At 37.9% G+C, this 27921-nt stretch overlaps 1 protein-coding gene across 1 annotated transcript in view; it reads right to left on the bottom strand.

Moving 5' to 3' along the window:
* THADA (THADA armadillo repeat containing) overlaps positions 1-27921 on the bottom strand; it is a 445161-nt gene that overhangs the window by 320925 nt on the left and 96315 nt on the right. Inside the window, exons 23-25 of the mRNA XM_036750973.1 lie at positions 20398-20530; positions 18023-18136; positions 15070-15192 (exon numbers count right to left, since the gene is read on the bottom strand). Coding sequence (XP_036606868.1) covers positions 15070-15192; positions 18023-18136; positions 20398-20530 — 370 coding nt within the window. The remainder of the gene's footprint in view (positions 1-15069; positions 15193-18022; positions 18137-20397; positions 20531-27921) is intronic.

Raw genomic sequence — 27921 nt, 5'->3', positions numbered from 1 at the left:
TTGTGGTCAGCACAGGGTAGGAGCTTAATAAATGTTAGTTGCTGTTAGATGTTGATTCATTCATCCAAAAGGAACACTCTCAGGTTTGAAAGATTCCTAGCAGCCTGCTACGAACTTAATTTCCTTCAGGAATCTCTCCCTGAGTTATCTCCCCCATGACAGCCTAGAGGAAGACCCTCAGTACACTGAGCAGAGCCCCCTCAGGGGGATTTATGGGAGGACATGGAAACAATATGAAAAGAAACAACCAAGGACTGTTCTTTGAGTCTGGCTATTTGGCCAGTCCAGAATATCCATCTAATGGCCTAAGTTTCTCTATTTTTACTGCAAGAAAAACTTGAGATCTTGTATCTCATCTAAAATCCAAGTAAACTATATCTAAAGCGAGGGTTCTTTTTTTTAAAAAAATATAAACTGTTATTTATTTCTTCCCTTTTTTACATCATCATAGTTTTCCCTGGTATGTTTCCCCTTCCACTCCCAGAGAGCCATCCCACATAACAAATAGTATTTTTAAAGATAAAATAAAAAGAAAAAGTCAGTACAACTGATAACCACAATGAAAAAGTATGAAAACATGAGCAATGTGCAACATCTGTGCACCTGCTACCCTGCGAAGGAGAGGGCTGGGAATATCCTTTTAAATCTTGTCATTTGAATCCTCCTTGATCTTTATAATTTTGCTCTGTTCACTTTTTTTGGGGGGGTATGTGGTTGTTCTTTTCATTTACACTGTTGTAGTTACTGTATATACTGCCTTCTTCACTCTGCATCAGCTCATATAGAACTTGCCATGCTTCTCTGTATTCATCACATACATCATTTCTTACAGCGCAGTGATACCAGATTATATTCACATTTGTTTAGCTATTCCTGAACGGCTGGGCATCTACTTTGTTTCCAATTCTTTGCTGTCACAAAAACTAGCTCTGTAAATATTTTGGTGTCTATGGGAACGGTCTTCTTATCAATGGTAAAGCAAGAGTTCTTAGCCTTTCTGGTGTCATGGACCCCTTTGGCAACCTAGTGAAGTGTATGGACCCTATCTGTAGAATAATGTTTTTAAGTACATAAAATAAAATGAAGAGGATTGCAAATGAAATAAATTGTGTCAAAATACAACTCATTTTTTTTTAAATAAGGAAAAAAAATCCAAAAACAAGTTGATAGACCCCAAGTTAAGAACTACCCACCTATGTCTCAGGTTCCTTATTTATAAACTGAAGAGGCTGAAAGGAGGCTTCTCTAAGGTCTCTTCCGGCTTTAAGTCCATCATCTGATGATCCTAGGATCGTCAGATGATTTAGTAATCACGTCAAAAATGATAGAAGGTGAGTTGGCCACGACCTGTTTTTGATGAATCAATGCTGGCTTTTTGGGATCACTGCTTCCTTTTCTAGGTGTTCAGTAATGTTCTTTTAAATAACATAACAAGCTTCTCAATATCTGAACTGTCCTTTCAAAAGATCAAAATGGAGGCAAACTAGGATTAAGCTCACTAAAAGGATAAAATGTGGGTGTGTTTTTTTTCTCTTCAAAACAAGGAGGTGGAAAATAAAAATTTCATAGGTATAAAATAAAATTATTTTTAATCTTCAAATGAAGGAGTAACACAAAGTCTGAAGCTCCTAGAAGCTCCCAGAGCTCTCTGCATGTTGGCAATAGACAAACTTCCAAGTTTAAAAAGAAGGAAAACATCTGGGTGGAAATATATGGGATTATGATAACCAGCAGAACAGGGAATAGTGAGGAAATCAAAAAAGAGATGGGGAAGAAATGTAGTCTGTGACTGGGCTTGGACAGGGACTGTGAGAGACAGGCTCGTGTAGCGTAGGGACAAAGATGGTGGAGGCATTCAGAGACACAGAGGCAGCAACAGCACAAACCCGGTCCTGATAGCTTAAGAGGGGAAACACTAGCTGCTGCATTGAGACTGCCAGGGAAGTGACTATGCTGAAATGGCTTTTACATGTGATTAATACCTTGTTGCCAAACAAACTGCATCTTTCAGACCTGCTTCTAGGTACAACAACACATAAAATTTCACAGTATACTGGGCAAAAATTGGAGCACACTAGTGTGCCATGGCCCACTCTTTGAGAACCACCGACTTAGAAAAACACACACACACACACACATATATATGTATGTATGTATATGTATATACACACAGCCAAAAAGAAGGCATTCAAATACCAAGGAGCCACACCAAGGGTTACACAAAACTTAGCAGCTCTTACTATAAAGGAGAGGAGAGCTTATAATATTTCATTCCAAAAAGCAAGAGATAAAAGATTCACAACCAAAAATAATCTATCTAGCAAAACTAAATATGATGAAATGGATCTTTAACGGAATAGAGGAGTTCTAAGCATTCCTGATGAAACCAAGTAGACATTTTGAAATAGAAATGCAAACAACAAAAGAAACATAGAAAGGCACACATATTTGTTTAACTGAAAGGGAATATATGGAGGTGAACTATTTACATGCTAATAGGGATAAGAAACATATATCTTCTCGGAATCCTAATATGTTTAAGGGTCACAGAAAAAAAAATTTATCTTGCTCTACAGGAAAATAGAAAGGAAGGGGATAGGGGAGTGGTGATAAAAGGGAAGGCAGACTGGGAGAAGGAGTAATCAGAATGCATGCCATCTTGGGGTGGGGGAGGGGAGAGATGGTGAGAAAATTTGGAACTCAAAATCTTGTAGAAGTAAATGTTGAAAACTAAAAATAAATTAATTAATAAAAAGAAGAAAAAAATGGCAGTCAGTTAAGAACCATTTATTAAGTGCTTTTTTATGTGTCAGGCTCTATGCTACACTCTGGAAAACAGAATCTGTGGGTGGCTCTGTTTTAATGGCCTGGGGGAAGACAAAAATGGGAGGGATGGGAGACTATACTGAGGAAAAAGGAGGAAGAAGGAGGGAGAAATCACTTATTGATAAGAGATGTACATAAATGAAGAGTATATGGTCATGAATGAAGGGGAGCGGGAAAGCACATCCCATGAAGTTTACTTTCATCTGAACTGGATGAAGAAAGATTGAACACAATCATACATTTCAATATAAAAATACGTTAAACTCAAAAGGGAAATAAGTGGGGGGAGAGAGAAAGAAGAACAGAAAGAAGAAAAGAAGGAGAGGAGAGCCAAGGGAATAGTCATAAGTCAAACAATCTTCAATGTCAGAGAGAAGTCTATGAAGGGGAGATTAAAAGAATAGAAAGAAAGAATAAATAAGCCTAGGATCAGAGGCAAGGTAATAAGAATGGAAGAACTGCAAAAGAGAAGAAACAGATTGTTTCATTTAGAAGATCACAAATATTAGGCAAACTCTGTCTCTTCAGGTTAGAGAGAAATACAAAATTAGTAATAATGTATGTGAACAGGATGAACTCACTCATAAAAAAGATAAGGAAAGCAGAATGGATCAGAAAGCAATACGTTGCTTAATAGAAACACATTTGAAACACAAAGACTCACACAGAGTTAAAATGACGGGCTAGAGAAAAATCAGATATGCTGCACCAAAACTCAAAAAAGCAGAAGTAGCAATCATGAATTCAAATATGGCTACAGTAAATAAAAATAAGATAAAAGAAAGAATTTATAATATGCTTAAAGGTATGATAATGAACCAATATCAATAATAATATATGTGTACTTCATAGCATAGAACCTAAATACTCAAAAGAAAAATTAAATGAATGGTATAGAGAAACAGATAAACTATAATAGTGTGAGGACTTCAATGTGACCCTTTCAGACACAGACAAATCAAAGCAAAAGATAAACAAAAAAGAATTTAAAGCCCTAAATAGAATTTTAGAAGAATCAGAGATAAATGGCAGTTCTCTCACAATTACTAAATGGGAATAGATAGGAATTTATATATTTCTTAGCTAAATATAGCATATTTACAAAAATTCACCATGTGTTGAGGCTTAAAGATTACACCAAAAAAATGTAGAAAAACAGAAATACTAAGCACATGATTTACTGATCATAATGCAACAAAAATTATATTCAATAAGGGATCCTTATGGAAAGAACTAAAAAGTAATTAAAGACTAACATAAATCTAAAAAACTAGTGCAAGTAGGCTGCAACAATATGCTAGAAAGATTATATACTATGATCGGACTGAGTTTATACATTACAAATTTTTAACTATGTGCCTGGAAAGCAAGGTTGGTTCAACATAAGGTAGACTATAAATATAATAAATGATGTTAATCTTGCAAATAATAAAAATTATATAATCATATCAATAGATGCTAACAAGGCTTTTAACAAAATCCAACATTCACTTCTATCAAAAACTCTAGAAATAATAGCAATAAGTAGACTTTTCCTTGATAGGATAAATACTATTTCTTTAAATCCTAGAGCAAATATTATATGTAATTGAGAAAAGTTAAGAAGCCATTCCAATAATATCAGAAACAAAGCAAGGATGTTCATTATCACCACTGATATTTAATATCATGCTAGAAATGCAATAAAATAAGAAAAAGAATTTGAAGGGAAAGCATAGGCAAAGAGGAAACAAAGTTATAAATTTTTGCAGATGATATGATAGTATACTTAGAGTGTCCTAGAGAATGTGCTTTAAAAAAAAGTAATTGAAATAATGAATAGCTTCAGCAAAGTTGCAGGATATAAGATAAATCCACATAAATCACTGGCACTTCTATATAAAACTCAGCAGGAAGAGACAGAAAGAGAAATTCCATACAACATAACTAGAGAAGCTATAAAATGTTTGGGAGCAGGAAGAAGAAACTATCTCACTATTAGCATTTGGAACATATATCTCCATATACAAACACAGACTTTAGTTTTCCAAAGCACCCATTTCTCTGATCCACCCAAGCTGACTAATGCATCCCCTCAGGGGCAAAACTGTATTTAAAGGCCAACAGGGAAGATCGTTTAAGCCTAAGTAGAAGGCAACAAGGCTCCCAGCAAATGGGGAAAAAATCTCTATCTGTCAAGAAACTGAATAACACCCTGAAAAAGAATAGACTGAAAATTCATCAGTACCCAAACTAAAAAATCTGTCCTGGAACATTCTATTCTCTGTCAAACAATCTTTTCAAAAAAATAGCGCAACTTATTCTAGTAAATTCAGTCATGTACTAACAAGTAATAGAAGCTATATAGTTAAATTTAGAATTTTGCAGGGAAAGCAATGTGATCCCTGTTTTTCTTCTTATTAATTTACACATCTATTCTTAATAAGTTCCTCTAGCTCTTACACAACAGACCAAAGGTAATCAAAAGTATGGCCTAGAAGAAAAATCTGATAATTGTTCTCCATTTATTAGATGACCTTCATAGGCTCTGGAGCTGAAAGAAAACTTTGAGAAAAATTAATTCAATTTATTCATTTTATAAGCGAGGAAAGTGAGTCCCAGAAAGATTATATGATATGCTTGCTTATTTCAGGTCCTCTGACTCCAAACAGAGGGCTCTCTTCACCATATTCCATTGCCTACTATGGACTAAAGCACGAGTGGTGGTATTATTCAGTCATTTCAGTCATGTCCAACTTTTTGTGACCCCATTTAGGGTTTTCTTGGCAAAGATGCTGGAGTGGTTTGTCTTCTCCTTCTCCAACTCATTTTACAGATGAGGAAACTGAGGTAAACAGGGTTAAGTGACTTGTCCAGTGTCACATATCTAGTAAGCATTTGAGACCAGATTTGAACTCATCTTCCTTACTCCAGACCCAGAGCTCTAACTACTGTACCACCGCACTGCCCTAAGCACTGGTAGTGGAAAAAAAAGAAGGAAGAAGGCTTTCCCTTGCTCCCTACCATCTGTAAGAATACTGGAACATGGCAGATTAGAACTATGGTTGTCTTCCCTGTTTTCGAATGGCTTTCCCATTCTTCATAAACACTGAATTATAGAATTTCAGAGCTGGATGAAGGCTTAAAGATTACATCATATACTTCACCATATCCCAGATGAAGAAAGCAAGGCCATGAATGACTAAGAGACTTGTACAAAGTCACCCAGCTAGTCACTGGCAAAGACACTCTTGAAATTCTCTCCCACTACCTCCTAAACTGTATTTGTTTGCTCTTCTTGTCCTTTTTTCCTTCTCGGTAACCTTCTCTGTACTTTCCCATCCTTACTTCACCTTTCCATCCCTGTCCCTCTTCTATTACTTGCTTTGGCTGATGGAATATTTGATGAATATTCCTGGTTAAAATAAAAAAGGGGTTGGGGAGTGTAAATTCTCTGTACTCGGACCTCACTTCTTTGTAGAGGAAAGCTGTAAAAAAAATAAGATGTATGCACAACAGCTTTTTCTGAAATCGCCAGGAAATGCAACTTCTCCCTAATCCAGGATTATGAGCTTTCTATAAAATGAGTCTTCTTTTATAACATAAATTATCTGACTCCAACTCAAACTCCAAATAAAACCTTGGTCTTAGTCATAGTAGTATTCTGTAAATAGTGCAATCAACTTAAAATGGCCAAATTATTTCTATGAAAGCATTTTAAATGTTAAGTTTGGATGTACAATCATCTTAAAATGGGGTTTTCAGAAACTGACTCATTCCAAAGTTATGTGTCAAAGAATTCTTTAAAGAGATTTTAATGCACAAAAAGGAAAGCATCAATCTTATCCGGCTGTCCTTTTGAACCTGGCCAGTTTATAATAAGTAGAACAAGGCGTTTGCAGCTGTGCAGTTAACTTCATGTCAGTTTGCTCTACTCAGGAGCACATTTCTCTCTACCACTCTCCCCCCCAAAAAAAATACAACCAAAAATTATTTAGTTTCTCAAGTTGTATAAACGGCTTCTGTGGTAACTGTATTCAGTATTTTTACTAGAAAAAAATGCAAAAATCTTTGAAAAACCTCTTCCTTGTAGCCCTGTTGGAATTTCTTTGTCTTTTGATCTCATAATACTTTGTATTCTTTTTATGTACTTATCATATTCAAATTTGGATTACATGTTTTTATCCATATATGCATTCTATCGCCCCAACTAGATTGTAACCTCCTTGACAGAAGTGGCTATGTTTTACTTAATTTGCATTTGGTCCAAGAAATATTTATTAAACATGCTAACTACTGGGAAGACAATGAGAAAAATAAAACATTATCTGCCCTCAAATAGGGTACCTTCTACTAAAGGAATGGAGGTGGGGGTGGGGAGAGAAGGGAATATATTATGTATACAAATAAGTATGATACAAGGTAAAACTGAGGAAATGAACACTATCTAGGGGAATCACAGAAGTTTTTGCAAAGCGGATAGTACCTGAGCTGAACCTTGAAAAAAAGTAAGGATTCTAACAGAAATCAGAGAGTGAATTCCAAACATGGAGGATGATTTGTGCAAAGTCTCCAAGGTAAAAGACAGAATGTTAAGTTTGTGGGCCAGTTAGTACAGTTTGGCTGAAGTATCACTTCCATTATGGAAGATGGGGAATAATGGGAAATGGGAAAAATGGAAGCCAGTAGCTATATACTGTGAAGGGCCTTGAATATCAAGCTAAGGAGTCTATTTTATCCTAGGAGTATGGACAGTCACTGATGATGTCCTGTGCTAAGTACCACGCACTGAACAGAGTAGGCACTTAACAATAACTGAATGAACGGAGAAATGAGAAATCAAGCGGAAGTTACAATTCACAAGATGTGAAAAGACCTGGCCTTTGTCTCCTTTCTGGCATTTCTTAGCTCACTCAGTCACCTTTTCTGCATTTCAAATGTTTCATCTATTAAATAAGAGATGATAATACTTTGCTCAACAGAAAGTTTCAGTTCTAAAGGTCCTCATACTAATGCACTAGTAACATTTCTTCCTCGAAACACTTGAATAGGATGTGGAAACTTAAATGCTTCATTTTTTCTGGCTGAACATTTACTTGATTTCTTCTTTAGTTCCTATTTAGTTTTACAAGTTTACTTAATGCATAAAATAATCAAATATACTCTTTTAAAATAGGCTGATGATTGGTACTGGTCAAATGACGGACTCATATGATCTCATGTCAGGGAATGTTAATGTAAAGAATCTGTTAGCAATCATTCTTAAATACATGCATTAATGCCATTCCTAAAATACTCTTTTGAGCCACAATCTGAATTAAGGCCATTTTGCTAATTTTTAAAGTCTATAATTTAGTGGAAAAAAAAAATGGCAAGTACAGCAGTACTCTGCTTTAGGCAATAGAAGTGTTCCTAAAAAGTTATCTTACAAATCAAATTTCTGTATATTGAATCAGATTTTAAATACACTAGATTGCACTACATAAGGAAAGCCAACAGGAAAATCTGTGGCAAAGACTTGTGTAATGTAAATAATCACACTCTAATTTGGCTCATAAATTTGCATTTTAAAGGTCTTCTTGAGGTAGGGTAATATACAATAGTAATTATATAAAAATACAAAGTTAACGATGTATTGCAAACATTTTCATTCCCAGTTGCCCCAACAAATGAAAATATTTTCATCTAGAATGATTTTCATCATGTCTTTTTCCAATCTTATTTTTAAATCCTGTTCCAGTTTTTCTTCTATGTCTGAATTTTTGCCCTACAATTCTGTGATTCTCTTTTTCACAGAATCTACTGCTATGGAAAGGGTCTCCATCTTCTGTTCTAAATTCTCTAGTTCCTTGATGGCTTCTTCCTTAAGAACTATCATTCCTGTCCTTATTTCATTGATAATTTCCCTTAATTTTTATTTCTCTTCATTCATTCATCTTTATTAATCACTCTGATGACTCTTTCACAGTCTTTCCTGTAAATGTGCTTCTTAACACCTTTCCCTTTGGAAGTCTCAGTGTTGGGCATATCCCCCAGCCCTTGCTGCCTTGTCAGGCTGGACGAGATCTGTGCCCCTCAAGGAGGAGGAGGACCATTTGGGATACATTAGTAGGAAGATTCAGAAAAGCCACTATCGCTGAGCCTACTGTCTATATTTCAGTTCCACATTGCTGAGCTCTACCCTTTTCTCTCTGACTGACGTCTTTAGTCCCCAGTGTGACCCCATGGGGTCTCATTATAAAGCAATTAGAGGAGAATCTCCCAGGATACTGCTCTGTGAGAGGGGCTACTCCTAGAAGCCTCTGCAAATGCGGATCTCTCCCATCTTTCCTATGTCCTTGGCTTCCAGAGCTGTATTAAACAACTACAGTTAGCAATTGACTTTGTTCTCTTCACTCCTCCAAAGCCTTGTTCCTCCTAGCTCTACAAGCTCCCTAACTGCTACCTTTTCTTCTTCCTGAGCTTCAGGACTGGCCTAATCCATGGGTCTCCATCCATCCTGAGAGCGGGGTCCCAGGGATACTAGCAAAAACTCCCATAAGCAGGCCCTAGAAGCACAACAGCCATGGGGCCTTCCCAGGCCAACACAATCCAATTGTGGGCAAGGAGCAGGGAATGGGCCTGAAAATGCCAGTAGAGTGGGAACCTGTGCTAGGAACAAGGAGCTACCCACCCCAGGATACTGCCAAGAGATTTAATGCAAAAGTCAGTGAGGGCCTAACTAACAAATCAGCAACCACGAGGAAAAGGTTTGCCCCAGCTAAAAGCTCTTTGGGGGAAGGGGAAATGGTAGAGAGTGCAATCCCTACAAGGAGCAAGGGACATGTAAGTTGGTCATCAAGTTATTTTTTAATTGAAAAGATACCTTGTGAAAGGCTGTATTTTTTTCTTCCTAACCATGCTGAGTTTGCTACATTTGGGGTCTCTTTATTTTGGGTGGTAGGTAGAGAATGACTTCTATGTGACTTCTAGACATGGCATCTTCCCAGGACTAGCGGGCCTGGGATTTTGTACATGCTGCTCTATCAAACCTATAAAGGCTTCCCTTATCTTAGCTGCCTCCTGGAACCCTGAGCTCCCTTCAAGGCTGGGATAAAGTGCTGCCTCCTTTTAAAGTCTTTCCAGTTTCTCTTCCCCACCCTCCCACCCCAATTACTTTGCATTTTTAAAAATATATATTCTATATTTATTTGCTGGTGAACATGTCATATGCCCCCAGCACAGGGTAAGCTCCTTGAGGGCAGTGTTTGTCTTCCCTCCTTGTCTTGCCCAGGGCCTTCATAAATGCTTACTGACTGACTGATTCCAACTGGTGGTCTGCGCCTTGAGCCATCATCACAACATGGTGGTCCATGGTGGAAAGATGATCAACATGAAGCTGTGAAGAGGTATGGATCAGCCTACCTAAATACAGACTTTTCCCCAGCAAAGTATCCAGTCCTGAAGAGGACACAGGAAGAATGAGCTTCTTTTGCACTCTTTTCTTACCAATCCACTTTTCCTTACTCAAACACCTACAAACCTGAGGTCATATTCTAGCATTGCAAAGATCCTCTTATTAAATAATATAAAACCTGAGTCTATCCATTTTATATTGAACCAGAAAAGAAAATTCTATAGGGCCTGGAGAATCCTAAAATTCTGTTAGGGACAAGAGTTGACCTAGGTAGTAGACACCACACTTAGAAATATTTAATAAAAAATTGCCATTAGATTCAAACAATCCTGATGCTGTGATTACAGGGTAGCAGAGAGAGCATGACAGAAACAAGCTGCCCACTGTACTACTACTTTATGTTGGCCACGGTGTCCAAAAGTTACTCTCTAACCCACACTGGGAAGTGCATGGTCTCACAAAACAAAGGAAATCAGCTGACTCAATGCGATACTCAGAAAGAATGATAAACTGCACCATGCTACAAAAATAAACGCACAAAAAACAAACACCCTTTCTATGCAGTAATTAACAAAATGCAGGAAGAAATAACAGGAAGGGAAGTCCCATTCAAAATAACTAGAAAATTCAAATACTGATATTTAGAAGGCAGGAGTTTTTGAGGGGAAAAGATTAACTTAGTTTCAGATACATTGAGTTTTAGATGTCACCAGGGCATCCAGTCTGAAATGTCCAAGAGACAAGTGTGTGTGTGTGTGTGTGTGTGTGTGTGTGTGTGAGAGAGAGAGAGAGAGAGTAGTGATATGAGGAAGACAGGACAGGACAGGACAAGACAAGACAGCATGATGTGGATAATGAGCCAGCAAAGTAGAGGGAAAAAGAATGGATGAATGAGTAGGAGGCAAGCCAGGAGACAACAGTGTTGGGGAAGCTCAGAGAGGGCAAAGTATGGAAGGGGAGAGGGTGGTCCACAACATCCAGTGTTGCAGGGAGGTAAAAAGGATAAAGACCGAGAAAGTATCACGAGATTTGGCAATTAAGAAATCATGGCTAACTTTGGAGAGAACATAATGATCAGAAGCCAGACAGCAAAGGCTCATGGTGTTTACGTGAGAAGAAGAAAATGGAGGCAGGGAGTGTAGAGAGCTTTTTTAAGTAGTTTGGCTGTGAAAGATAGGAGAGATATAGGATGACTGAATGAGAGGATGGTAGAGGGTAGTTCAGGGGTTAAAGATTTTTTTGTGTGTGTCATGGACCTCTTTGACAGTCTAGGGAAGCCTAAAGACCCCTTATCGGAATAATATTTTTAAATGAGTAAAGTAAAATACACAGAATACAAAGGTTAGTGAAAACAAAGGCGTAATTTTTTTTCTCATCCAACTTCACAGACCCACTGTAAATTATCCATTGACTTCTGGTCTAGTGAATAACAAAGGAAATAATGAAAAAGGTTAGAAATAAAAAGGCACTTTCAGATCTCAAAATATGTTATAAACTAATAACCATCAAAATCATTTGATAATGATTAAAAGATAGAAAAACAGATTAATGGATAAGACTGGACAAGGAAGAATCAGAAATAACTGAAGACAATGATGCCAGTGCTCATTAAACCCCAAACCATAAATTGTTTTGATAGAACTCTCTATTTGACAAGAATGGATGAGAAAAATAGTCTGGCAGAAATTAGGTTCTGGTCAGCACCTTAAACCATATCCCACAACAAAGTCAAAATGAATACTCAACATGAATATTATAGGTTAGATCGTAAAAAAAGTTAGAAAAGAAGTGTATTATAAACCTTTCACTACTACAGTGGAGGATGAATTCTTAAAAAAAAAAAGAAGGGACAGAAGAAATACAAAAGACAAAATGGATAATTTCAATTGAATGAAATTGAAAAGCTTTTCTAAAGACAAAATAAACACAAATAGGATACGAAGGGAAAAAATCTTTGTATCAAATATCCCTGATAAGCATGTAATATTGAAGATATATAGACAACTTACAGAAATATATGACTAAAAGTCATCCTGCAATAAATAAGGAGTCAATGAACATGAATACTTCTCAAATGAAGAGCTACAAATGTTAGGAATCCTATAAAAGAATGCTCCACGTGGCTAATAAAAGAAATACAAATCAAAACAACTCTGAGGTTTCAATCATACCAAGCAGATGAGCAAAAATGACCAAAAAATGGGAATAGTCAATACCAAATGGGGTATAGAATGACTAGCATAATCATGGATTGTTGGTGGAGCTATGAATTGATCTAATGATTCTGGAAAGCAATTTGGAACTCTGTAAAGAGTAAGTAAAATATCCATGGTTTTTGACCCAATGATTCCACTGCTAGGTATGTAGTTAAGGAGACAGCTAGGTGGTACAGTGGATAGAGAAGACTCATCTTTCTAAGTTCAAATCTGGCCTCAGATACTTCCTAGGTGTGTGACCCTGATCAAGTTCACTTAACCCTGTTTGCCTCAGTTTTCTCATCTGCAAAAGGAGCTAGAGAAGGAAATGGCAAATGACTCCATTACCTCTACCAAGAAAACCCCAAACGGGGTCACAAAAAGTCGGACATGACTGAAAAAATGACTGAACAACAATATACCTAAGGAGATCAATAACAAAAGGACTGATAGATACCAAAACATTGATTTGTAGCAATACTTTTTATGGCAATAAAGAACCAGAGATAAAGTAAATGTCCATTTATTGGGGAACAGCTCAACAAACTACGAAGTATGAACACAATGGAATATTGTTGTCCTTTAAGAAATAATGAACATGTTTACCTGTCAGATTTATGGAGAAAGGAAGAATTTATGACCAAAGAGATAGAGAACACTATGAAATGCAAAATGGATAATTTTGATTATACTAAATTGAAAAATTTTTGCACAACAAAGCCAATGCGACCAAGATTAGGAGGGAAGCAGAAAAATGGGAAAGAATTTTTACAACCAGTGTTTCGGATAAAGGCTTCATTTCTAAAATATATAGAGGACTGAGTTAAATCTATAAGAATACAAGTCATTCCCCAATTGATAAATGGTTAAAGGATATGAACAGGTAGTTTTCAGAGGAAGAAATTGAAGCTATCTATAGTTATATGAAAAAATACTCTAAATCACTATTGATTAGAGAAACGCAAATCAAAACAACTCTGAGGTAACACACTACACCTATGAGATTGACTAACATGACAAAACAGGAAAACAATAAATGCTGGAGAAGATGTGGGAAAATTGGATCACTAATACCTTGTTAGTGGAGTTGTGAACTGATCCAACTATTCTGGAGAGCAATTTGGAACTATGCCCAAAGGGCTATAAAATTGTACATACTCTTTGCCCCAGCAATACCACTTTAGGGCTGTATCCCAAAAGACCATAAAAATGGGAAAAGGACCCATATATACAAAAATATTTATAGCAGCTCTTTTTGTGATGGTAAAGAATTGGAAATTGAGGAGATGCCCATCAGTTGGAGAATGGCTGAACAAGTTGTGGTATATGAACGTAATGGAACACTATTGTGCTATGAGAAATGATGAGCAGATGGACTTCAGAAAAACCCCGAAAGACTTATATGAAGTGATGTTGAGAGAAGTAAGCAGAGCCAGGAGAATACTGTACACAGTAACAGCCACACTGTGAGATGACTAACTTTGATAGACTTATCTCTTCTTAGCAATGCAAGAATCTAAGATAACTCCAAAAGATTCATGATGAAAAAGAACTATGGGGTATGAATGCAGATCGAAGCATATTATTTGCTTTCTCTCTTCTAATTCTTCTTTACAACATGACTAATGTGAAATAGGATTAATATGAATATATGTGTAGAGCCCATATCAAGTTGAATGCCATCTTGGGATGGGGGGAGACATGGGGAGGAAATCTGGAACTCAAAATCTTATGCAAGTGAATGTTGACAACTAAAAATAAATAAAGTTAACAACAATAATAATAAAAAATAAAGAACCAGAGAATCTCAGGTGTGGAAGATCTTCAGAGGCAATCTAGGTCTCGTGAAAAACATAACTGACCAGGACTCTCCTTTCCAACATCCTCAACAACTTATCATTCGATCTTTGTTTGAAGACCTATAATGAAGGCCAGTTGTAGGCTGGTAAATGTTTAATAGCTTGCTCTTAAAAAATGGTATGTGCTATATACTTGTAAGTTTAATCTTAATTGTTGACATTTTCTCCATCACTTTCTTAAATCTATACAATAAAAAGTAATAAATCAAGCTCTAATTTGTAATAAAATAAAATAAAAATAAATAATGAGCATGGTAAATACAGAGAAGCACAAGGAAAACTTAGGCCCATGGAACTGGGCTAATACAAAGTGAAGTAAGCAGAACCAGGGAAACAACATATCTGACAAGTACAAAAATATAAGAAGAAACCACCACCAAAGCAATAGAAATTGAGTGCTGCTGTAAAGTTATAATGACCCAGCTTGGTCCCAAAGAAAAGATATGAAATGACACTTCTCTCTGCTTCTTTGTAGAAGTGGAGGCCCAGGGTAAACGATGCTGCATGCAACAACCAACTTCTTTTGATAGAACTTCTTTTCCTTCTAAATCTTTTTTTGTTTTTTATTATAAGGGATGGCTCTCCAAGAGGCAGTGCAGGAGGAATACAGCAGAAAATGTAAGAGATATGTAAACAAAAGACCAATACAAATGTATATAAAAAAATAAAATCTAGACCATGTAATCTGCTTTCCTGTGCTATCCACTACAACATTTTGAAAAAGTGTCTCTTCCCAGCAGTCCAATGAATGAATATCCAATCAATAATAACCCATTCTGACATGCAATTTAATGAAAACAATGGAGTGACTTACTGCCCAGACAGGAGATGTAAAGCCCAGAATTGCAGCTTTAATTCCATCAGCAACATAAGGAATGATGTTTTCACCCAGACGAGTATCTCTGAACAAAGCTCTAAGGATATTTAGAGCATGGACCTGGAACAAAAACAGCCAGAAAAAAAAAAAAAAACATAACTGACCCTGAAATTCTTTCAAGCTGCAGAACAAAACTAAAACATATCAAGAGAGAAAATGCAAAACCTTCAGAATGTGTTAAAAATAATTTTAAATGGTCACTAAAAGAATATAAATCTGCATATGTGGTAGAGGGTGGGATGGCTATTACTTATTACTTACAACTGAAACCCATTGTTTTCAGAAGCACTTACAGAAATAAATGTGACTTGGAAAATTATTATTACTAAAAACCTATATCAAAAGATTAGAGAAAAAGACTAATGAGGTTATTGGGCAACTAAAAAACCTAGAAATTAACAAAATAATATTCAAAAAAAGTACAAAAACAGAAATGTTGAAAATCAAATAATAAACACAAAAAAGAAAACAAAATGCTATTGAAGTATTCAACAAAACTAGAAGCTGGTTTTTTTCTGAGGGCCCAATGGACAAAATATTTTCTTATTTGATTTTTTTATAAGAGAAAGGAAAACCAGATTAGTAAAAATAAAAAATGAGGAGGATAGCAACACATAAGAGGAAGTAAAGAAAGTGACTGGAAACTACCATATACAACATGCAAATTACAAAGACAAAATGAAAAAGTTGAATATATACCAACATATAAAATATCCAGATTAACAGAATAGTCTATGGAGAATCTAAATAACTTGATTTCATACAGAAAGAAAAATTATTTGAAAAGGGATTCAATAATTTTTTTCAATTTCAGTGTAAAAGGTTTATAAACAGCCCATCCAAATGACCATTTATTTTGAAAGGTATTCATTTTAAATAAACATAAGAAAACTTTTCAAACTCAAATACTAAAGAGCTGCTAAATCTATGGTCAATAAATGAAACACGCAGGTTACTGGTGGTATCTGATGCCCATTACGTCCATATCTCCTGGTGAAATGTTACCTTCCACATGCAAAGTCTCCTCCAACAATCTTGCATTCTCTCTAACAATTTCAATCCCAGCCTTCAAGGACTAGCCCCCATCTCCTGCATGAAGCCTTCCCTATTTGACATATATACTGACTATTCTAAGAAACAATGGCAATATCTTTAATTTTTATAGCATTTATCTCTGTAACTCAATCGAGTGCTTCATTTTCTATTATATTCTTCTCGCTCTCATATGGATAAGTCTGGACTCACTCAAGAGATGGCGAGCTCCTGAAAAGCAATGAGTGGGTCTTTTTCTCTTGTATACCTCACAGTATAGCGTAGAGATGGGCATACGTTAGGTTCAACAAGTAATGGCTTGCCTACGCGACCTCTTCACAAGAATAAGAGACCTAGACACCAGTGTCCACCTCTCTTATGAAAAGGCACATGCCTTCACTTCACAAAATGGCAGACTTTGGGTGAGGAATACTGTAAATAGTGTCAGACTTTACTGATGAATTGCTTAGTTTTCCCAAACTTTTTACTCCCTCTTTCTCATTCTGTATTATAAGGGATAGCTCTCGGGAAAGCAAAAAAAAAAGGGGGCAGGGGGGGATGTTGGTGATGTAAAAACAAAACATATCAATAAAAATTTATTCCTTAAAAATTATCTTTCCATTTCATGCCTCCTATCTTCCTATCCTTTTCCCTATCCTTTGTTTTCACAATGTCTCTGTATCTCTTTTCTCAAAGTCTGGGGTAGAATTCTATGTCCTGCTTTCTGAACTTTTCACTTTCTGCTCATCTCCTTCCACCTGTGTGCTCTCCCAGTAAGGTGGGGACCAGCAGGGTCCTGCAGTAAAGGTAGGGGCAGGTGTGCATGCCGCTATGGCAGGAGGCAGATGGAGCTGGAAAGCGGGAGCGTGGGCCCTCCGGTCAGAGTGGGAGTTCTTCAGACCTGTTCAATGCCACTTATAGGAAGAGTATGGAAGATGGGGTCAGAGACACCGGACGGGGTGCTGACGTATGGGGAATGAGACCCCATCCCTGATTCGAGAAGATACAGAGCACATGCTAACCAACCAAACACAGGCCATGTCTGGTAGCCACCAGCTGTCAGGTGGCAACTACATTTCTGAGGCTGCTGTTGATACTACAAGAGCAAGCCCAGCATTGGAGTATACTCCATCTGGCATTCACCATCAACATTCCTGTATTATTGGATATCTTTTTACGTGTATTTGCCTTCTCTCCCCAACTAAGCTATATGTTCTATCAGGACAGGGTGTGGACCAGGTCCCATGCTTCCTTATGTTTCTCACATGGCCTAGTAAAGTGCCTGGGCATGTGGTTAAAAACTCAGAAAATGCTCTTTGGTTAGTTTAATAACTGAAACCTATCTCACAAAACAGGATTCTGAGGGGCTTAAAATAACCTAATATTAAAATGAAAAGATGCGGTTTCTCCACCTGTAAAAGGTGGTTGGGTGGTAACTTTTTTTAGAAAAGTTTTGCCTGACCCATGCTATTAAATATGCCCCAATGGTAGAGAGATACACATGGGAAATTCTTAAGTGAGATCATATTAGTTTATAAATATCAGAGGCAATCACTATTGTATACAAAATTCTCCCAAACAGAAACAGGATGTTTCACCACAGCTTAGAAACAACTTCTTATAGAGACAATACACAGCCACTGAAGTGGTGCTTAAGGCTTATTTTAGAGGGAGGGGCAATAAACAAAAACAAAATCCAAATGGTTTTGAATATCTGTCTTGTCCCTGACTTATACAGCAATAGCAGGTCCACTCAAATGAGAGTTCTTTCTGAGTTTTGTTTTTCTTTAAAGACAATAACAGTTTAAAACAACTGCCTTCCTGGTAAGAGTTTGAGGGAGTATGTTTTAATTATTACCTGTGGGACTGAACTCTGTGAGTCACCTGAAGGTACAGCCAAAGAGATCAATTCTTTCATTGTTATCTTCAATAAATCCATCCTGCCTTTCTTTGGCTCAGAAGCCAACAATGCCTGTGGGAAAACAGGGCAGATATTAACAGGCCTCGATGTACTCTCCCCTTATACACACCCGACTACTCCCTTTGCCCCACACAACAGTCCCAAGCTCAGAATTTCCAAGGATCATCTATATAGATTCGTAGTCACACAGAGTAATCTTGCAACCTGTCTGTTCTCAATTGTTTGTTTGAATCATTCATGAAGCAGTGGGAAGGCAGCTTGCTGTGGGGCAAAATGCACTGACCTTGGAGCTGGGAGCTTTAGAGAGCTCCAGTCACCCAGACTTCAAGCTACTCCCTTAACCTTTTACTCCTCAGTTTCTTCACCTGTAAAACGAACATGTCCAGCCAGATAATCTCTAATATACCTGCCTGCTCTAAAAATGCAGAGGCCAGGGGAATTAATTTCAAATTAATAGTAACTCCAAAATAGAGAACTGCACATCAGATACTATAACAAAGACTCTGTAATAAGAATCATCTCCTTTAAAGGGAGAACTAAGAATAAAATTCCCTGTAAAATTAGTCCTTTGGCCTCTGAAAGACACCATTCATAGGCTAATATTTAACTTTTGTTTAGCTGCACAGAAGAACCCTGAAGAACTACAATACCAATTAATTCCATAAACATCAATCCTACTATGTGCTGGGTACTAGGCTATGTGCAGAGGATACAAAAACCTACAGTCCCTACTATCTAGACTTATATTCTAGTGGAAAGAAAACAATGTAAACAGATATGTCGATGGAAAACATACACAAATAAAAAATTCAAGTCAGTCCCTGCTCTTACGGAGTTCATGATCATTTAATGTTGGTGGGGGTACCAAGAGTGCGCTAAAAGCACACAGTTCACATCAAACAATGAGATATTTTCCTTGCGTTCACATCTGTATTCAGGCTCAGGTGAGGTACAAACATTGCTATAGGATGTATCACACTGAGGAGGAAGAACAGTGGCCCAGTAGAGGCCAGCACAGAGTTGATTTATGAAGGTTACCAGCTTTAACCCTGAGCAACTATACATTGCTGACCTCTGTGTCAAATCAACATCCTTCTTTCTTTTAAGCATAATGAAGCCTTTCTTCTGCATATGGTGTCTATTGGAACTGAGTGGCTACGTAAGGAGCGAAAGAGAAGAATGTGGGGAGAACTGAGTAATAAAACTTCAGCTCATTCATTTGGAATTTTCCCACATTTTTAATCTTGCCTTAATTGTTTTTTCTTTTCTTTTTTCCCCCAAATACGGTTCCACTGAACACTTTAAAAAAGTTTGGCTAAAATGCACATTCAGTGAAAAACATGTCAAGACTTATATGAATTGATGCGAAATTAAGTGAGAACTGGGAGATCACTGTGTGTAATAATATTAATATTGTAATGATGATAAACTGTGAAAGACTTAGCTACTCTGATCGATATAATGATCCAAGACAATTCTGAAGGGCTCATGATGAAAAAATGCTATCTACCTCCAGAGAAAGAACTGGTGAACTTTGAATGCAAATTGATGTAAAATTTTCGTACTTTATTTATTTTTCTTGCTTTAAAAAAAAAACATGACTAATATGGAAATATATTTTACATGATTTCACATGTATAATTAATATCATATTGTTCGCCTTCTCAGTAGATGGGGGAAAGGGTGGGAGGGAAGGAGAGAACCTGGAATTCAAAATTTAAAAAGAAAAGAATATTTAAAAAGGTTTTTTAAAAGGTTAAAAAAGATGGAAAAAAAAAAGGATATTCAATGCTGGAGCGTCCTTTTGGCTTAATGAATGATCTCTCCTTGCTTTGCAGCTTCTTCCCTCTCTTCCCCAGCCCACAAGCACAGGAACAGTCTGCTTTACCCAATACATTGACATTCTGGTATTATGATCCCTTTCCCTAACAAGAGCAGCATGTATCCTGCCTGAAAAGAGGCAAGAGGAAAAATGCAAGATGGCTCCATCTGAAACACTCCTGCAGTTAGGCTTTCCAGCTAAAGGCAGGCAGGGATTTGGACCATGTATTGTTGTTCGCTGTCTTCTCAAAAAATACTTGTCATAGGAACACAGTTTCCATACAGTAAATCAACTGTCTCTCTGTCTCTCTGTCTGTCTCTCTCTCTACCTCTTTCCCTCCCTCTCTTTCTGAATTGGTAGAGATTTTCCTGATGTCATATCTGTTCATTGACACAGGGGCTGGGGTTGGAGGTAATAAAAGGATTTTTGCTCTATATCCCCAGACTCGATGCCCTCAGTGATGGGGGAAAAGCCCGAGTCTCCTGGTTACCTGAATGTAGAAGGGAATCCCAGCACTGCGTCTCGTGGCGCAGAGTTTAGAAGAAGGGTCACTGGACTTAATTTCTTCCAAGACATCCCTCAACCACTGCTCTGGTAGCCTTTGCAGGCACTCACTGGGGCACCTAAGGAATATAAAGGAGCAAATACTTGAGCTTGGAGTTGGCACATTCAAAGCAAAAAGCATATAATGGAACAATGCTTACAGTTAGAAGGGCCGCTAGGTAGTGAAGTAGGTACAGTTCTGGACCTGGAGTCAGGAAGACCTGAGTTCAAATCTAGCCCCAGACACTTACTAGCTGTGTGACCCTGGGCAAGTCATTTGACCCTGTTTGCCTGGGTTTCCCCATCTGTAAAATGAGGTGGAGAAGGAAATGGCAAACCTCTCCAATATCTTTGTCAAGAAAACCCCAAATGGGGTCATGAAGAGTCAGACATGACTGAAAAGACTGAACAACAATAACAGTTAAGAATACACTCTCCACTTTCAGGAAGGGAAATTCACCATAAAAATGTGCAAGTATATTTGTCCTGTTTTACATTTATCACCTTGTGACTCCTTCACCTATAGGTATTCAGTCCAATAAGGAAAAAAAGGATGTATTAAAAAAAAAAACCATATGTATTCCCTAGGAAGAAAATCTTGACAAGTTTTGTAACCTCATCTGGCATCCCAAATCGATACACCCTAAATAACGGTAAGAATTTAACACCAGCAATAATAGTTAGCATTTATACGGTACTTTAAGATTGCAAAGCACTTTACAAATATTATCTCATTTGATCCTCAAAACATCCCTGGGATGTTGTCATCTCCATTTTACAAATAAGGAAACTGAGACAAAGCTTAAGTGACTTGTCCAGGGTCACACAGCTAATAAGTATCTGAGGCTAGATTTGAACTCGGGTCTATCCACTGCACTATCTCGCTGCCAAACTTGAAGACAATCAGGCTCGTAGGCCTACACAATACGGTATAAGCTGTATTTCTCTCCACATTCTCTCTCTTCACAATTTCAGTCAGCCCACAGCTTAAACTAAGGGGCTCTAATCACTCCATAGATAACTCCTAATTCTCTCTCCAGCCCAGACGTTTCTCACAAGCTTCAGACTTACACTGCCAACAACCTATGGTACATTTCTGCCTCCATTGCTGAGGGCTTTGAATTCCAGCCAGTGCGAATTCCATCCATTTAGCCGATTATAACTTCCTGTCATTCTCTATTAAAACCCCTCGACATTATCTCCTATTGTCTCTTCCTTTACTTTAGTCTTTGATAAGCTTCGCCTTGCCAAGATAGATCCCTTTACATTTGTACTGGATCCTATCCCTTCTTCCTAATTTCTTCAGCATATTGCCCCGTTGCCCCCAATCATCCCCTCCCCTCTCTCTCTAATCTCCAATCTCTCCCCATCTACTAGAGTTTCCCTTCCTTGCTGCCCACAAACACACCCTATCCTAAACTCCCTGTCAGCACACCCTACCATCCCCTCAAGCTCTCATCCCATATGCTGCCTCCCTTTAACCAAACTCAAAAAAAAAAAAAGCTATTTCTATTCTTTGCCGTCTACTTCACACTCATCTTCCTCAGTTCTCAACCCTGCAATTTGGCTGCCAACCTCCTCAGTCAACTGAAACTGCTCTCCAAAGTTACCAACAATCCATGAACTGACAATTCTAATGGTGTTTTCTCAGTCCTCATCCTTCTCAAGATCTCTGCAGCACTTGAGACTGTTGACCACGTTCTCTTACATACTTTCTACTGTTTGGTTTTTCAAGATGCTGCTCTCTCTCTTGATTCTTTCTCCGTCCTACCTGACTGATCACTGTTAGTCTCCCTCAGTGATATGCAATGTTATATATTAATATGTAAAATATATAACAATGCAACTATTACATCACAATGTGATATAATCAGGAAACAAAAACAGAGAAGAAAGAAAAGAGCCTATTCTGGATGGAGCCATGGGATAGGACACAGTTCCCAGAAAGGGTTCTTTTCTTCCTTCTCTATACTACTTTGTTTCCTGACTTTATTAGCTTTTGGGTTTAATTATGATTTGCATCTACACTGTTGTAGTCATTGTGTATTATTGTCCTGGATTTGACTACTTCACTTTGTATCAGTTAATAGAAGTCTTCCCAAGCTTCTCTATATTCATCATAATCATTATGTCTTACAACACAGTGATATCCCATTATGTTCAAGTCCTACAACTTGTTTAACCATCCCCCAAATAATAGGCATGATGGGCTCACAAATCTATCTAGGAGCCCCACCTAGTCTTCCTCCTTAGTTCTAGCCAAGCATTTCCAAAGGCCTAACGGATATTTCAAAGGAAATGTACCACAGTCATTTCAAACTAATTGCATCCTAAGTAAAATTTGCTGTCTTCTCCCAAAACCCATTCCTCTTCCAAATATCTTTATTTCTGTCTAGGGTACCACCATCCTTTCAGTCATTTGGGCTCACTTAGTATGGTCCTTGACTCCTCACATTCCTTCATGTGGCATACCCAATAAGTTGCCAAATCTTGTCATTTCTACCTCTATGGCATCTTTCACATCCATCCTCTTCTTTTTACTCACAGGACTATCACCCTTGTTCAAGCCCTTACCTCTCACCTGGACAATCACAATGGCCTCCTCACTGGAATACCTCAAGTCTCTCCTCTTTCAGGTCCACCCTCCACACATCTCTCAAAATAATTTTAAGTTCTGATGATGTCACTTCCCTTTTCAAAAAAACTCATATAGCTCCCTACTGAATCTAGGATAAAATATAAACTTATCTGTTTGGTATTTAAAGTGCTTCAGAATCTGGCTCTAACCTACATTTTTAACTTTATTATATATTACTCCTCTTCCTGTATGTCATGGTTCATCCAACCTGTTCTTGCTGTTCCATATACACATCACTCCACCTCTCATCTACGTTGTAAGACATAATGAATATGATGACTATAAAGAAGCATGGGAAGACTTCTATTAACTGATACAAAATGATGTAATAAAAACCAGGAAAATAATACCCAATGACTACAACAATGTTGTTGGAAAGAACAAAAATAGAACAATTTAAGTTAAGAGATGTGAAATTATAATGAGCAAAACTGACTCCAGAAGAGAGTCAGACAGAAATGAAAAGTCACCTCCTTTCCTTTTTTCCCAGAGGTGGCGGACCATGGGTGTGGAACAGATGTCAGACTTCTAGGATCTGTTAGCTAGATTTACTGGCCTCTGTTTATGCTTTGTTATAAGGGATGGCTCTCTGGGGCAGAGAACAGAGAGAGATATTTTGGAAAATGCAGGAAATGTAGAAATTTTTAAAAATCAAGAAAGTTTAGTTTTTAAATAAAGAACGTAAGCTCAAGAGCAGGAATTATCTCATTTTCTTTGTGTCCCTAATGCCTGGCACCGATGCCTAATAAATGTTAATTGACTAATTAAAATCTTGGTATCCCTGGTTTCTTCAAGTGACACCTCCTCCTGAACAATGACTTTTGATAATGTCCACAATCTAGATTTAGCTAAAAATTAATAATGTGTAAATAAATGTATAAGGTTCAGAGGAAGATATAGTAAAAAAAAATTAATAACCTGAGGAAAATATTCTGCAAAAAATAAGGCAACTGATTTCCAATTTGTGGTGAAAATTAGAAGCTCCTTCAAGTAATCCAAATTCAATTTCTGAACAGAAACAATTTCAAACAATTGGAAGATGCTTCCATAGCTCATACAACATAAATCAATACACAATAACTCAAAATCATAGAGCACTTTAAGATTTACAAAGTATTTTCATGACATTAACCCTGAGAGGTAGGCTATGGAAGCCACTAAGGCTCAGAGAGCTTAATAAGGTCATACACAGTATCAGAACCATGAAATGAACCCAAGTCAACTGTTCTTTCTCCTACACTATTAAGCAACACCATTTAAAAGGAAGTATTTTTAGAAGTCAGTCACAAGCATTTAAGATGCAATCTCAGTCATGAAAAACGACTCTTGAACTTCCCTGAAACCAGAAGGCTCTCTGATTTTTAAAAGCTTGTTTTAAGTACGGCTTCAACAAAACCAGCCATCCAAGGGATGAAACATGACAATTTGTAGACTGCTGTGGAGAGAGCCCTGTTATTTCCCCCTGCCCCATCTCATTATCTTCTGTCTTACCAATCCAGCGTCTAAACTGCATTCTTATAACATAGCATTCAGCTGTGGTTATGTAGAACTGGTCCTTGCCAGTAAACCCCTTCTGAATGGCACTGAGCCCTAAAATTAAACACTTCTGTCAAAATTACAGAATTTTGCCAAGGCAAAGGACTTCTGGGAAAGGACAAAAGTTCTGTGCTGTGGATCTGTGAACACAGCCAAGAAGACCAAGGGCTTAACTCCTTTGTCACCTTTGAAAAGCCATTTGTGTTTTTCTGGTTAGGATCCATTTCCCCCACTTGGTTTATGTGTAGCAGCAGGATGAAATGGAAAAAGCACAGCATTTGGCTTCAGAGAGAGCCTGGGTTTGAATCCTAGCTTTGCTGCTTATTATCTGAGTGAATCCCAATTGGAGCAAGTCACTTAACTTCTCTGAGCCCCAGTTTCCTCAACTGTCAAATGAGGGGGCTGTCCTAGGTCAGAGGCCAGCCTCCTCTGGCATTCAGGCCAGCTCCTGCCTGTTTTCGTATAGTTTGAACTAAGAATGTTTTTTCTGCTTTTACATAAAGTTTTATTATATTTTTAAAATGTAAAAACCAGTCGGCTTCCCGGCCTTACAGGATACAGGGGCAGCTAGGTGGCACAGTGGATACAGCACGGGTCCTGAAGTCAGGAAGATCTGATTTCAAATGCAACCCCAGGCACTTTCTAGCTGTGTGATCCTGGGCAAGTCACTTAACCCAGACTGCCTCAAAAAAACAAACAAAACAAAACAAACAACAACAAAAGCAAAGAGAGAATACAGTGAGATTTGGCCCCTGGGCTGGAATCTGCTGATCCCTGGCCTAGAAGATCACAGATGTCCCTTGTGGATCTACATACCACGACCTTAGATATTCAGTCACACCAAGGCCTCACTTCACAGAAGAACCTCTATAGTTAAGTCAGCATTCAGCTACTCAGTGGGTGGGAATGCCCAACCAAACTGAAGGACAATTTCCTCTCCTCACCATCCCTCAAATGATTCATGAGCGGATGACGCACCTAGAGAGCCTGTTTTCTCCTATACCTCCTTCCTTTTCATGCATTTTTGCATTCGCTGGTACCTTTATCAAAAGAAACACAGGAGAAAGATGGAAGAGTACAGACTAAGGCCAGGTTATTTTACCTTGTTTTATGGGCTTGAATGGGGATGGATGCTGAGACTACCGGCAAACTATCAGATTCTCCATGGTTTTCATAGGTTTGTGCTCTACGGATCCCCAATGACCAAGGATGTACTGGTCATACAGAAAATAACCTTTCTTTGCCTCTCCAGTGCTTTAGCACAGTGCCTGGCACTTGGTGGGAGATTAATAAATGCTTGTTGACTGACTGGTTTTCTTCAGGCACTTAGTCCTAGAACCCTGAGGTAAGAAAAGGAAGGGAGGGACAAGAGAAAAGGAAGACATTTTTACTTTTCTTCCCCTCCACCTCTCTTAGCACACTCTTTCCAATGACACATCATTGTACTCCTACAGAAAACACATGCTAGCTTGGTTTTAGTGGTTTTGATGAGTCTTTGATGAATTTTTTTAGGGTCTTATTTATTATCTCCATCTCATGGACAGACAAGAATTCTAGCAAATTCAGTGAACTTCCTTTTTATTTTTTTTTTTTTTATTTTGGAGAGGAGGGAGGGTTAGTTCTCCCTATGGCACCCTGTTTAGAAGCACGGCAGTCACCCAGGGATCCAATCTCACTACTGATCAATACTGAAGCTTTGACCTTTCTATTTTCCATTTCTACCCTGGCCAGTCCATCTCTCCTTAAGCAGCCTGGTATCCCCCTGCTCCTGGGGTCTCATCATATTGATGCTGGACTTAGTACGGGCACCTTAGTATGGCAGCCTTACTGAAGCTCAGACCTCCTGAGCTCAAGCGATCCACCAGCCTCAGCCTCCCTAGTAGTAGGGATTACAGGTGTGTGCCATCGAGCCCAGAGCTCAGTGAATCTTAAAAGAGAGGCAGGCTTAGGATTAAAGTAGCATATTACATCACTCTCCTGCTCCATCATAGTTCCCAGATGTTTACGGGAATATAGAGAAAGCATGGTGTAGTAAAGAACAATGTATTCCTCCTCTGACATTTGCTAACTATTTGACCGTAGGCAAGCTATGCTCTCTGGGGGTCTTCTTCGTCTACAAAATGGGGATGATAATACTTGCAAGGCCTGACCCAAGAAAGGTTCGGCAAGGCCACAAAACTAGCTAATATTTGGTTGCTATGAGGAGTAAAATGACATATCACTCAAAAGAGTATAAAAAAAGAGGGGGAGGGGAAGGAAAGTCAAAATGTCTTCCTTTTCTCTTTCTATGGGTTGCCTTGAGGATTTAATTAAATAATACACTTTAAGTGCTTTGCAAACGTTTAAGTGTCATATAAATACCAGGTATTATTGAGTCAGATCTTCCCTCCTTGCCTTTCTGACCCCACTCGACTAACACAAAATTATCTTTTACTGCTCACCTACACGTGTACTCTATTCCAGCCAAGCAGACCTCCTCAATATGTCCTGCACACACAATATTTAACTTATTCCAAATTTTAAGCCTTTGTTAATGGATCTCCCATCTGGAAGCTCATCTCCTTTCATGTTTCTCTGCTGATCCAAATCTAAGCCATCCCATCCTTTAAGGCCCAAATCCCACCGCTTCCAGGAAGTTTCTTCCTATTGCTATAGTCAACAGGGATTCCTCCCTATTCTGAAATCTTTTTGTACGAAAAATCATTAGAATACATGTTAGTGCTTAATTGCCATCTAGTCAAATAGGTTAACATATTAAAGCACTTTGGTTATATAAATTCTATTAACTGGTTCTTATGCCTATTAGTTTTATTTGACTAGATAATGTGAAGCCCATAAGAAAAGATGTTTGCTTTGTATTTCTTTGTAACAACCCCCTTCCCCTATCCCGCTTCCCATAAACAACATTTTTAGTAGAATGCTGAGAACACAAGAGGCATTCTGAAAATACTTGTTGAACTCTGTCTATACCTATAACCATGGTGGTATCTTGCACACAGGCCTGGGCATCAAAGGGCTGGCTCTCAGCCTAGATTTTCCAGCTCCCAGATCCATATCCAGTTATCCAGCAAGAACAAATCTTAAAACAATTACTGCTCATATACTTGGCAGCTGCCACTGTAACTTGTTGACCTTAGATTGCCCCACTTATTCTCTCAAGGACTGAAACTTTGCTCATGGTTAATTTAAGGAAATTTGGGAATAAATTCCATGAGAACATTCAAGAATAAAAAACTTCAATAAAATGAAGTGCTATCTAATCATAAGCCGCACCTGAAAATAAAATCTATCCTAATA

The sequence above is a fragment of the Trichosurus vulpecula genome, chromosome 3 (assembly GCF_011100635.1).
Source record: "Trichosurus vulpecula isolate mTriVul1 chromosome 3, mTriVul1.pri, whole genome shotgun sequence".
Taxonomy (NCBI): Eukaryota; Metazoa; Chordata; class Mammalia; order Diprotodontia; family Phalangeridae; genus Trichosurus; species Trichosurus vulpecula.
This window is presented reverse-complemented; position numbering and strand designations above follow the sequence as displayed.